This window comes from Chiloscyllium plagiosum, unplaced genomic scaffold (assembly GCF_037043375.1).
Source record: "Chiloscyllium plagiosum isolate Xiang-an unplaced genomic scaffold, Cpla_swu_hap1 HiC_scaffold_11, whole genome shotgun sequence".
Taxonomy (NCBI): Eukaryota; Metazoa; Chordata; class Chondrichthyes; order Orectolobiformes; family Hemiscylliidae; genus Chiloscyllium; species Chiloscyllium plagiosum.
The window spans coordinates 28,565,277-28,579,314 of record NW_028270149.1 but is presented as its reverse complement, the minus strand read 5'-3'; the positions used below and the strand labels follow the sequence as shown (position 1 = coordinate 28,579,314).

Sequence of the window (14,038 nt, the reverse complement as noted above, 5' to 3'; positions counted from 1 at the left end):
AGGTGAAATTTACCACAGGAATCCAATTCGATACAAAAAGCTTCTCTTTAAATAGTATGTACTGGTAAAACAATTAGGTAAGGTGGATTAGAGAGTTGTGGGGTTGAACTGCATCATCTCTTTAGCACATGCTGTGGGAAGCTGGAAAAAAGACAGACTCCACTCTGTGCCACCCTCCCTACAACTTTAAAGGGTGTGTAGTTATTAATGTCCCTTTGATTTGCCGGTACAGATTCAGCAATGTGCTAGGGGTCACAATGCTGAGCCACTGACTCATCTGATTGGGAAGAGGCCAATTTATTGCTACTCTCTAATTTATCAACACTATTGTCTGCATCACTGAGATAACGTTAGTTTAGCCAACACCAATGGCTTGGTGTAATCCACCTTTGACCAACATTTAAAATATAAGAACATGTTTGCAAATTAAAATGTAGCTGGAGCTCGTATAGAATGACAGAATCATACAACACTGAAATAGACCCTTCGGCCCAACTCGTCCATGCCGACCAGGTTTCCTAGACTGAACTGGTCCCATTTGCCCACGTTTTACCGGTCCATTGGAATTGTACTCACCTCTACCACTTCTTCAGCAGCTTGTCCCATTTATGCGTGACTCTAAGAAGTTGCCTCTCAGGTCCTTTTTAAATCTTGCTCCTCTCACCTCAAATCTATGCCCTCTAGTTTTGGACTCCCCTACCCTGGTGAAAAGATGTTGGCTATTCACTTTATCAATGTCCCTCATGATTGTATACATCTCTACATGGTCACCCCTCAGCCTCCTATGTTCTTGGGAAAGAAATCCCATTTATCCAAGATTTGGAGGTGCCAGTGTTGAACTGGGTGTACAAAATTAAAAATCGCACAAAACCAGGTTATAGTCCAACAGGTTTATTTGGAAGCACTAGTTTTCGGAGCACAGCTCCTTCATCAGGTGGTTGTGGTGCATAAGATTATAAGATACTGAATTTGCAGCAAAAAAGTTTACAGTGTGACATAACTGAATTTACATATTGAAAAAGACCTGGATTGTTTGTTAAGACTCTTATCTTTTAGAATGACTATGTTGGTTTCAGTTCTTTCATATGTAAAGCCCAGAACTTTTAAAAAAGTTACATTCTCAAGTGAACTTTAACAATAGGTGCCATGTTGGCCCAGGTAATGCACTGAAGGTGTGAGGCTGTCTGTGCCCCAATGTTCAGACTGATTCTACTTCTAAAAAAGTGAATTATCCAAACTCTCCTCATAACTCAAATCTTGGTAACATCCTTGTAAGTCATTTTTGCAATGTTTCCAGTTTTGGGGCGGCACGGTGGCTCAGTAGTTAGCACTGCTGCCTCACAGCACCAGGGTCCCGGGTTCGATTCCAGCCTCAGGTGACTGCCTGTGTGGAGTTTGCGCATTCTCCTTGTGTCTGCGTGGGTTTCCTCTGGGTGCTCCGGTTTCCTCCCACAGTCCAAAGATGTGCAGGTCAGGTGAATTGGCCATGCTAAATTGCCCATAGTTGTTAGGTACCTTACTCAGAGAGAAATGGGTCTGGGTGGGTTGCTCTTCGGAGGGTCGCTGTGGACTTGTTGGGCTGAAGGGCCTGTTTCCACAGTGTAGGAAATCTAATCTAATCTTTAGTGACATTCAACCCATAGCACGGTGACCAGAACTGTGTGCAGTATTCCAAATTGGCCTCAGCAACGTCTTGTATAGCTGTAACATGATGTCCCAACTCTTGTATTCAGTGTTCTGACCAATGAAGGCAAGTGTGCCAAAAGCCTTCTTCATCACCCTATCTACCCTAAACAACAAACACTTCCCCTCAATATTAAACCGGCCCTTAAAACATGATTCCTTTACTTTAAGGATTCTGGTTATCATGGATCTGTCGCTGTTGGTTTCTGATTGATTAGAGAATTGTTGAGGTGGCCAGATACAAATCTATATTTGGAAGCTCTCAACTATCCATTAGATATAGTACAACAATTCAGGTCTTCCATCTCTGACTCGACATGCCTTTACCACAAATGTTAATTTTGATTAGAGCTATTTATTTATGCACATGATGTCAATCATGTAAGATATTTACTCAAATGGAATGGAAAGGTTTCATCTATTAGTCTGTGCCAAACACTGTTCGTAGGATTATTGAGTCCCTACAATGTAGGAGAAGGACATTTGGCCCATTGAATTCACACTGACCCTCTGAAGAGCATTCCACCAAGACCATCCCGTTACCTTATCAGTGTAACCCTGCATTTTCCACATGGCTAATCCACCTGGCACTACAGGGCAATTCAGTATGGTCAATCCACCAAACCTGCATATCTTCAGATGGTGGCAGGAAATTGCAACACCCGTAGGAAACTCACGCAGACAAAGGGAGAATGTGCAAAGTCCACACAGACAGTTGCCCAAGAGTAGAATTGAACCTGGAAGCCTGCTTAACCAATTCTCACTATGCCACCCCTGTTATCAAAGGCTTTCTGAATGTTGTCATCTCTGCCTTGATCTGAACTGTAAACATCAGCCAGATTCTAATCTATGTATCTTGTATCTAGAAAAATCAACTGAGGGATCTATTTTGAAGCATATGTATATGTGATAATCAGTGAAAGAATACAATCCAACAAAAATGTTCACTTATAAAACAATCCATACAAGCTGAAACAACTTACCCTGAGAGGGTTTTCATTCAGATAAGGCGGTTCTCCTTCAATCATTTCAATTGCCATAATTCCTAATGACCATATGTCCACTTTCGGACCATAGGCTTTTCGAGTCACTACTTCTGGCGCCATCCAATATGGCGTCCCCACCATTGTGCTCCGTTTGTTCTGTTCAGGGGTGATTTGAGCACAGAATCCAAAATCCGCTGCAAATTAATAAAACAATTCCAAATTACCAACAGGAATGTATTGTAGTTTCTGAACCTTTTTAATCCCCTGGTCCAGAGAATGGAACCCAGAAAAGCTATTGTACGGGTCTATTATCAGCAACGAGCAAAGATTACACTCATCTGAGAAAGAGAAAAGAATTAGATTTTCCAGTTAGGTAGTCCCTTTATGGTAGATACTTCATAAGTTCATTATGTTTGCAGTTAGGCAAAAAGGCTTTTTAAAAAAAATTTCAGAGGGGTTGGAATTAAACCTGTACAATGTCTTATTTGGACTATGCTGGGTTTCAGACATTGAATTTGATGGAACTCATCAGCCTTGGGGGAGCACAGTGCAGATTAGCCAGAATAATTCTGGTTTTAGATGGTCACCTGCTTGGCTTCCATATAGCAACTGAGGGGCGGTGATGTGATTAAGGAGTCTAAAACAATAACAGGATTCAACAAAAGTAGATGCAATGAAAATGTTTTTCCCCAACGAGGAAAATAGGAATACAGGAACAAGAGTAAGCCAATACAACCCCTTGAACCTGCTCCACCATTCAATGAGATCATGCCTGATCTGTGGCCTAACTCCAAATATTTGCCTTTGGCCCATATCCCTTAATATCTTTGCTTAACAAAAGTTTCTCAGAATTAACAACAGAACTAGTCACGTGTGAGAGAGTTCCAAACCTCTATTATCCTTGTGTGTAGAAATGCTTGCTAACATCTATCCTGAATCATCTGGCACCAATTGTTAGACTATTCCCCTAGTACTAGAATCTCCAACTAGTGGAAATAGTTTATCTTTATCTCTCTTATCCTTTCCTGTTAATATTTTGAAAGCTTTGTTCAGATCACCCCTTTGCCTGCTAAATTCTGGAGAATACTGGCCTAACTTATATTGTCTCTCTTCAGAAATTAATCCTTGAAGTCCAGGTATCATTCTTGCAAACCTTCTCTGTACTGCCTCCAAGGCCAGCATATCCTTCCGACGATGTGGTGCCCAGATCTGCTCACAGAATTCCAAGTAGGGTCTAACCAGGGTTTTGTATGAGTTTAGCATAACTTCTATATCCTTATAAGTCAGTCCTCTCGATATGAAGGTCAGCGTTCTATTAGCCTTCTTGATTATTTTCTGCACCTGTTTGTGGCATATTAAAGGGCAATGCACCTCAATCTCCTAGACTCTTTCAACATACACGGTATTTTACGTGGAACAAGAGGGTACAATTTTAGATTTAGAGCTATAAATCAAGAGTGAAAGTGGGAGGCATACTTCACAAATGATACCAAACATTTGAAGGTCTTTCTCCAAAAAGTTATGGATGATAAGACAATAGAGTTTTAAAACTGAGATTTATAGATTTGTCTAAAGCACTACTGCTCATGTATTAAAACAGTAAAATAGGAAGATTGGTTGCAGCATTATGTTCTAACCATTACCTATCAGTGATTAGTCCCACTGACCTAGCACAATCTGTCTTTCTGCTTGCTGCTGTGGATGGGTGAAGGAGAGTAACTCCTGGCTGAGCTGACTGACTGACTAAGGTCACGTCTTGCTATGAAGAGGAGTGAAGGTGGTTGCTTGGTTATTTTGTTTACCGGCTGGGAAACTGTGCAAGAGACCAGTAAATAATTTGCTGATTTCTACAGCAACAGTTACCTCCTTTTGTTGTATCTTAGTTTTGCCTTGAAATGCATAAAAGTGGATACATCCCCAGGACCTGATCAGGTGTACCCTAGAACTCTGTGGGAAGCCAGGGAAATGATTGCTGGGCCTCTTGCTGAGGTAGTTGCATCATCGATAGTCACAGGTGAGGTGTCAAAAACTGGAGGTTGGCTAACATGGTGCCACTGTTTAAGAAAGGTGGTAAGGACAAGCCAGGGAACTATAAAACAGTGAGCCTGACGTCGATGGTGGGTAAGTTATTGGAGGGAATCCTGCGGGACAGGATGTACATGTATTTGGAAAGGCAAGGATTGATTAGGGTTAGCTAACATGGCTTTGTACATTGGAAATCATGTCTCACTAACTTGATTGAGTTTATTGAAGAAGTAACAAAGAGAATTGATGAGGGCAGAGCAGTAGATATAATCTATGTGGATGCCTTCAGTAAGGCGTTCAACAAGGTTCCTCATGGGCGACTGGTTAGAAAGGTTAGATCTCATGAAATACAGGAAGAACTAGCCATTTGGATACAGAACTGGCTCAACGGCAGAAGACAGAGGGTGGTGGTGGAGGGTTGTTTTTCACATTGGAGGCCTGTGACCAGTGGGGTGCCACAAGGATCAGTGCTGGGTCCACTACTTTTCCCCATTTCTTTAAATGATTAGGATGTGAGCAAAACAGGTATAGTTCATAGGTTTGCAGATGACACCAAAATTAGAGGTATAGTAGACAACGAAGAAGGTTACCTTGGATTGCAATAGGATCTTGATCAGATGAGCCAATGAATTGAAAAGTGGCAGATGGAGTTTAATTTAGATAAATGTGAGATGCTACATTTTGGGAAAGCAAATCTTAGCAGTACTTGGACTGCAGGTTCATAGTTCCTTGAAAGTAGAGTCGCAGGTAGTTAGGATAGTGAAGAAGGCGTTTGGTATGCTTTCCTTTATTGGTCACAGTATTGAGTACAGGAGTTGGGAGGTCATGTTGCGGCTGTACAGGACATTGGTTAGGCCACTGTTGGAATATTGTGTGCAGTTCTGGTCTCCTTCCTATCGGAAAGATGTTGTGAAACTTGAAAGAGTTCAAAAAAGATTTACAAGGATGTTGCCAGGGTTGGAGGATTTGAGCTATAGGGATAGGTTGAATAGGCTAGGGCTGTTGTTCCTGGAGCATCGGAGGCTGAGGGGTTATCTTATAGAGGTTTATAAAATCATGAGGGGCATGGATAGAATAAATAGACAATGTCTTTGCCATGGGGTGGGGGAGTCCAGCACTAGCGAGCATAGGTTTAGAGTGAGAGGTGAAAGATATAAAAGAGACCTAAGGGGCAACTTTTTCACGCAGAGGGTGGTACATGTATAGAATGGGCCGCCAGAGGAAGTGGTGGAGGCTGGTACAATTGCAACATTTAAAAGCCATCTGAATGGGAATATGAATAGGAAGGGTATGGAGGGATATGGGCCGGATGCTGGCAGGTGGGATATCTGGTCGGCATGGATGAGTTGGACCGAAGGGTTTGTTTCCATGCTGTACATCTCTATGACTCTATCTGGAAAAAGTTGAAACTTTATTGCTGAAACAGCACAGCAGGTCAGGCAGCATCCAGGGAACAGGAGATTCGACGTTTCGGGCACAGGCCCTTCTTCAGGAATGAATGATTCATTCCTGAAGAAGGGCCTGTGCCCGAAACGTCGAATCTCCTGTTCCCTGGATGCTGCCTGACCTGCTGTGCTGTTCCAGCAATAAAGTTTCAACTTTGATCTCCAGCATCTGCAGACCTCACTTTCTCCTCTATCTGGAAAGAGGAAAGGTGTGGCAGTATTGATTAACGGAACATTGTACTGCTGGAGAGAGAGATGGACAGGCAGACATGAATATATTCTGATGAAAAGGATAGGCAGGGCTAACAAATCCTCAGCTCTTTGGAAAGAGACAGTTCGTTAGAAGAAGAAAATGTGAACTTGTAATGAATCATGTTTGGATAATACAATTGAGAACCAGGCTGAATATAGAAGGTTCAGAGGGGAACTGAAAAGCAAATAAGTGAAGAAAAACAAAAATGAAAAAAAAAAGAGAAAAGACTGAAAGCCAAGGCAAGAAGCAGAAAAAGAGTAGTAAGAGGAGGTGTGGGGCGAATTAAAGACCAAAATAGAGATCCATGCAAGGAGTTAAGCTGAGATATTCATGAATATCTTGGATCATTCTTTATCAAGGAAGATACTGCTGCCAAGGTCATCATGTGGTAATATTTAGAGATTGCATTTACAGATGATAACTTGTGACAAAATAATAGTTGTCATTTGGGCAAATGCACGTTAGTTATGGAAAACCACTTTGGATTTGTTCAGGGTAAATCACACTTAACATGTTCTACATACTTAATTTAACTGATCCATCCATTCCCAGCAGTATGTTGTCACTCTTGATATCTCTATGGATAACTTGATTGGAGTGAAGGAATTCCAGGGCTTGTAAACACTATTGGAAGAAAAATAAATCATTAAAAATTCTTTCCCATGACTTTTGTAAACTGTAGAGAGTAAGACAGAGTTATCAGTCAGGATTTTACCAGTTCACAGGAGGTGAACTACAATCCAAGCTAGAAATCTGTTCTAATTTCAGATTTCTAGCATTTGCAGTAGTTTTGTTGTGGCAAATTTGGATTGTTTTAAGCTGCAAACAATCATCCAAGGTAACACTGCTTTAAGGTGGCGTAAATCCTAAAATATTAGTTAATAGAACACCACTCTATACACCAAAATTTGTTCTTCAAGGCAACCTTTAGATTTTTGAGCATTATCAGGAAGTTAGTACCAATTTACATTGAAATGTGAGATGCTTTGGTGTACAGGTTCACATTCTAAAACAAACTGCCTTTTCAAATAGTATTTATGGACTGGATTCAAAATTATTCCCAATAAAGGAAAGAAGAAAGTGTTACCATCTGTGCCAAGCATCTCAAGTTAATGAGCAGTTTACTTCCTAAGTAATCCCAAGAGAATCTGGTTCAAGGATGTTTGCAAACATACCATGAAGGCCCTAAACATTTATTTTCACACTCTGGGAGCCATTAGCTGATGACAGAAAGCAACAGTGACATGGGTCAGCAAGTGCCAAGATGCACAGTTTCCACAATGGCTTGGTAACAGGTGTCAATACCAAAAACAACAAAGACATCTGGTATCCATCTCACGTATGACACCTGTGGGAGGATATACCTCGTCAATTTGTCTCTTCAACCATCAATTATGGTATAACAGAAGAAGTTTATCCCATCCCCAATGAATTTACTGTATGCCTATCATCCTTTGTAGGTGACAAGAGGATTGATTCAACAATTGTTGAGAGTCATTGTTGTGTGAGACAATCTCTCTTGTCTACCTGAACTCAGGAGAAGCAAGTAGCATATGTGGAAAAGCCCACTAGCCTGGGGAAGAACTATGATTTTCCAGAATCAGAGAGAGTGGAAAAAACAGGAACTCAACCACTTAGAAGCAAGACTTGTGTTTTAAGATTCCTTCTCTATTCGCCACGTTCCTGCTGCATCAGATATTGCTGTAGTTATTTCTGTAGCGTGCTACTGCTGTGCTGACAAGCTTCACAAGAAGCCAGATTTGTATTTTATTTGTTTTAACACAGTTTCTGCTCCTCAAAATGCAGATTTTGTCAAGCAAACTGCCAACTTGGTCGAAGCATGAATGAAAAAAGAAAGGAGAATGTAGCACAGAAGTTATAATGCTTCTCAGTGGGAGCTGATTGTGGTGGCAGTGGATAGTCCTTGCCAGATTCATAAAAGTGCTTTGGACATAAATGAGAATTGGGTATGAAAGTGTTATTAGGATTCTAATCGCATGCTAACTAGGGCCCAAAGTGCAGAATCCATCAGTTGAAGCAAGTTGGCAACTGCTTTGAAGGATAAAGATGGTCTTCAGAGTAGTCAGATGCTCCTGTTTTCTCCACAGGAGAATATTCACCATCACTCCTCTGAGAACCTCCCTAAAACTCATTCCCATCACTTAACATGAGGCCAGTACCTCAATAAGAGCTACCAGATCTTCACGTGCCAACAGCTACTCTGCATCTAACTTTTGCACATTCCAGTTGGGAAATGAAAATAAGAGGAGTAAGGCTTAAGGAGTGGGCAGTTCAGCCCTTTAAGCCTGTTCCATCACTCAGTACCAACATGGGTGATCTCATCTCGGCCTAGACTCCACTTTCCTGCCTGCTCTCCATCACCTTTCAACCCATTACTAATTAAAAATTTGTCTATTTCCTCTTTAAATTAACTCAATGTCTCAGCATCTACCATACCCTGGTGTAGTAATTCCACTGATTTATAACCTTGTGAGAGAAGTAATTTATCTTCACCTCTGCTTTAAATCAGCTACCCTTATCCTAAAACAATGACCTCTTGTTCTAGGTTATCTTACGCAGTAAAAAAAACTCTGCATCTAATTCGTCAATCTCCTTGAGTATGTTAGATCTCCAATAGATCTCTGCTCATTCTTCTAAACTCCAGAGTGTATTGGCCTAAACTGTTCAATCACTCTTCATAAGACAAACTCCTGACTGGAATCAATCACGTGAGTCTCAGCTGACCTGCCTCCAATGCAACTATACCCCTCCTAAAGTAAGGAAACCAAAACTGGACACAATATTCAAGCTGTGGTTTCATGATGGAGTGTTTGAATGCTATCCATGGATGACAACACCTTGGACCTGAACTGTAAGTTAGCAAATGGGTTTTAATAGGTACCATCTCCAATACTGCTTACCTACCTCAGTGAAACAACTGCCTAGAATATGTGATTAATTCCAACTGAAACTTGAACCATAAGCTTTTACCTCAGTAGTAAGAGTGTTACCATTGAACCGAAGTGGATAGTTAGATAAAGGATCAACAACTATAAATGCTGCTTTTGCTATTCTAATAGATTCAACATAAGCCTTAATTCAGGTGATTAAATATTGGTTCAACATTGGGCAAATCATAGAATGTGTAAGTGCTGAGGTGGTCATGGCATAGTGATATTAACCCTAGGCTAGTAATCCAGTGACCCAGGCTTTCTGCTCTGGATATAGGGGTTCAATTTTAATTCAATTAATAAATATGCAATTAAAAGTTAGTAACACGGTAACTATAAAAACCTATCTGCTTCACTAATGTCCCTTTTGGAAGGAAAGTCTGTCATTTTTCACCTGATCTGACTGATATATGACTCTGAATCCATAACAACGTGGATGGCTGTGAAATGGTCTAGCAAGCTGCTCAGTTGTATCTAATCACTGCAAAAGCTGATAAAATTATAAAACCTGATGGAACACCCAGCAACAACAATGGTACTCACACAGCTTTGCTGACCTGAAAAGTCCTCCTCACCAACATCTGGGCATTTACACCAAAATTGGGAGCGCTGTCTGTCAGGTAATTTCCATGAGAACGACTATGTCCAGCCACACCATCTCCATCCCTGGGTATAATGTCGTCAAGTGAGATACTTGGTGGTAGAGATAGTTGGGAAGAAGTTGCCCTGTGAGTCCCCAACATTGACTCTGACCCTGTGAAATCTCATTGTATAAGGTCAAGTATAGAGTCATACAGCACGGAAATAGACCCTATATGCAAGGAAATCTCTTGCACCTCATACCTCCTGTGAGCTGATAAATCAGTGCTACTTGTTGATCACTTGGGTGACAATGTGGGTTACAAGGAGATAAATTGGTAAGAGACTTCAGTATCCATCACCCAAGATGGCTCAGTAGCAGTAATACTGACTAAACTGGTTGAATCCTAAAAAGACAAACTGCTAGATGGGGCTTCTGTTAGGTGGTGAGGGAACCAACAAGAGGGAAATCTTAATTGACCTTATCCTCACCAATCTACCTACAGTAGCTGCATCTGTCCATGACAGTATTGGTAGGAGTGATCACCACACAAGTCCTTGTGAAGATGGAGTCCCACAATCGTATTGTCTGTGTAGTGACGGTAATGAGGGCAGCCAGGTAGACTTCATAGCACCACTCAGGGAGCTCATGTTCTGTTAATATGGTCCAATCAGGGAACCCTGGCTGACAGATATAAACAGGAATGCCCCTCCCCTTCACTGTTTTGATCACGCAGCACTGCCCTTTGATGTGAAGGGTAGTGCTTGTCACTGGCCACCCGGGTGTTTTCCTATCTTCCTGGTGGTGGGAAAAAAAAATAAACAGGAATGCCACTCCCCTTCACTGTTTGATCACACAGCGTTGCCCTTTGATGTGAAAGGCACTGCTTGTCACTGGCCACTCGGGTATTTCCTTTCTTCCTCGTGGTGGAAAGTGAATAAAGGTTTATGCACCTTGTGTCTTTCACTGTGTCTCACACCTGCACACACACAACATGGGTGCTGGAGAAAAAATAAGTACTACCGCAGTTAGGCGGTAGTGTGGGGGTGAAAAAAACAGGAATGCCAGCGATTCTGCTCACTCTGAGGAAACTGAAGGACTCTCCATGTATGAATAAAGGGTGAGCTGGTGATGGGATATTGGTCTCTGTGGAGTGATGACAAGAGGAAAGCACACTCCTGAAGAAGTTCACTCGCTATAGTTGTATTTGAGTTGAGGTAAGCATTTATGGCATCATGCTGTTATTTAGGAAGCTTGGCTCATTCGATTCTGCCTTCGGAGACTGGGCCCAGTATGTGGAAAGAATGTGTTACTTTTTCCAGGCAAATGACATTGGGGCAGATGAAAAGCAACAAATAATTCTCCTTACAGCTTGTGCCCCCACACCTTTTCCAGTTATTAGGATCCTAACTTTCCCTGAGGCACCAGATATTAAAAGCTTTCAAGAGTTGATGATTTAGTTAAGGAATATTACCGCCCCAAGCCTCCTCCAATTCCGAGATGCTATTGATTTTACTTGGCAATTCAAGAACCAGGGGAAACCGTATCTGGATTTTTGACTAGATTAAGACAATTGGCAGAGTTGTATTTCTCAAAGCTGGACACAAGCCCTGCCTACTTGCAATTGTGGTTAGATGAGGATTCCCAGGCGTATGCTACAATTACTACCCATAGAGTATGTACCAGTATATGATGCTGCCGTTTGGGGTATCACAGCCCATGCAATTTTTCAGCAGACAGTGGATAATATTTTACAAGGTCTACTCCAGGCTGCCATTTATTAGATGACGTGCTAGCAACAAGGAGCACTTAGAGAAGTTGGACAGAGTCCTTAGACATTTCTTCCAGGTGGCGTATGCCTTAGAAGGGAAGTGACTTTCTTGAGCTACAGAGTCGACAAGACTGAGTGACACCCATTGGAAGATAAAGTGAGGGCAATCAATAGTGTCCTGGCACATCTGTACCGGAGCATAGGTCTTTCCTGGGGCTGGTGAACTATTATGGAAAGTTCATGTGTAACCCAGCCTCCATCCTGGCACCTTTGTATTAACTCTCAATGCAGGGTCAACCTTGGAAATGGTCACATAGCCAAGCAATAGCACTCAGGGAAGTGAAGAAACAGCTATCATCCTCTAAAGGTGTTGGCACACCATGATCCCGAATGAGATCTGGTATTGACATATGATGCCTCCCCATACAGCATCGGGATAGTATTAGCTATGGTATTACGGAGAGGAACACGCAATCACAAATACATCCAGGACTTTGGCAAATGCAAAGCACAAATACAACTAGATACAGAAGTTAAGTTTGGCAGTCATATTTGGAGTCAGGATGTTCCATCGATACCCTTATGGATGCAAACTTGTAATAATAACAGACCACAAAGCCCTGTTAGGTCTACTTAAGAAAGTAAAGGCAGTGCTGCCCCATAGTATTACAGCCCAACGGTGTGTACAGCCTGAAGCTAAGTGTGTATAATTATAAGTTGGAACTCTGTCAGGGAGATCAAAAGAGACATCCCAACTGGATTTTACCAAAATTCTGCAAGTGAAACGACAAAGCTGTTTGGTGGCTGTGACAAAGGTGGCAGCCCCTCCAAACGGAACAATTTCTCGGATGTTGGACGCCTGAAGATAACAGTTGTGGTTTATGAGAGGGAAAAAAAATCAAACTAAACTGGAAATGATTAAAAGATTCATGGTTTCTGCCAAATAGTACATTTTGTATTCAGGATATTTTCCGTTTCCCCCATTTTCTTGCATCATCATCAGACAGAACCCCCTATAGCCACAAGGTGGTGCCAAATCTCAAATTAATACCATTGCTATTCTAGGAAGTTGTGATTTCTCACTAAGATGAAAAGAATTCTAATTTTGTGACTTGCCATCTTATGTGCCAAACTCTAATTTTATTAGTTGCTATATGCGCTCTTACAGTCTATCAAAGCTTGCGTAAATTAACAAAACACACTTCACCTTATGATGCACATGAAAAGCTAATTAACACAATTGAGGGTCATCAAATTGGAAGGTCAGTGTCACCTTGGATAGGAAATTGGTGGATTGATTGAAAAAAAAAAGAGTTGTGGGAAAGGATTATTTTATAGACCATGGCACTGCATACAGTCATCGTATCTCAAAACATAATGACCCAAGCAGTGAATAAATAAGCGTAGAGTAGAACTTTAAACTTTGATGTTCACACACACAGGAGTGGCAAACAGTAAGCATGATGGAAATCAATCATAGTAGGACATAGATAAGGCAGGGACATTGACAGAAAGGTGGAAGATGGAGTATTGCATAGATGCAGAAAATGTACACTTATTCAAACGTGTGAGATAATGAATTTTGGCAGAAGCAATTGAGAGAGGAAATAGAGACACAGTTGTAAAGAGTGTATAGGAGTAGAGGGGCCTGTGGATGCATGCAAATACATTTTTGATGGTGACAGGACACAGTGACAGAGTGTTAGCAAAGCATATGGAATCTTTGACTTCATAAATCAAAAGGGATCACATGCAAAAAGAAAAGTTATGATTAACATTTTTAAGGGTCTGTTTAAACCACAATTAGCCACATGCATTCAGTACTGGTTACAACACATGAAGAATGATAAGACCATTTAGCCTCATGAGCCTGCTCCACCATTCAATAGGATCATGGCTGATCGACATTCATCATGACCACTTTCCTTCCCTTTCCCTGTAATGCTTGATTTCCCTACTGATCAAGGATCTATCTCAGCCTTAAATATATACAAGGAATCTGCCCACACAACTCTGTACGGCAAGGAGTTCTAAAAACTCACAACTCTCCAAGAGAAGAAATTCCTCCTCATCTCATTCTTAAATTGGTGCCCCTTTATTCTGAGACTTGACTCACTGCTCCTGGAATCTCCCTTGAGGGGAAACATCCTGTCAGCATTTACCCTGTCAAACCCCTTAAGAAATCTATAAATTTCAACGGGATCACCTCTCATTCTTCTAAACTTGAGCAAGTAGACTCCCAATCTGTTTAATGTATGCTCATAAGATAATCCATCCGCACCAGGCATAATCCAAGTGAACCTTCTCTCAACTGTCTCCAATGAAATTATAGATTTCCATAATT

At 41.4% G+C, this 14,038-nt stretch overlaps 1 protein-coding gene across 6 annotated transcripts in view; it reads right to left on the bottom strand.

The window, feature by feature from the left end:
• LOC122557344 (serine/threonine-protein kinase PAK 3) overlaps positions 1 to 14,038 on the bottom strand; it is a 244,078-nt gene that overhangs the window by 7,027 nt on the left and 223,013 nt on the right. For all 6 annotated transcript variants that reach the window (XM_087991933.1, XM_043704954.2, XM_043704956.2 and 3 more), the window contains 2 exons: positions 6,917 to 7,016; positions 2,667 to 2,863 (listed from right to left, as the gene is read on the bottom strand). In XM_087991933.1, coding sequence (XP_087848059.1) covers positions 2,667 to 2,863; positions 6,917 to 7,016 — 297 coding nt within the window. The remainder of the gene's footprint in view (positions 1 to 2,666; positions 2,864 to 6,916; positions 7,017 to 14,038) is intronic.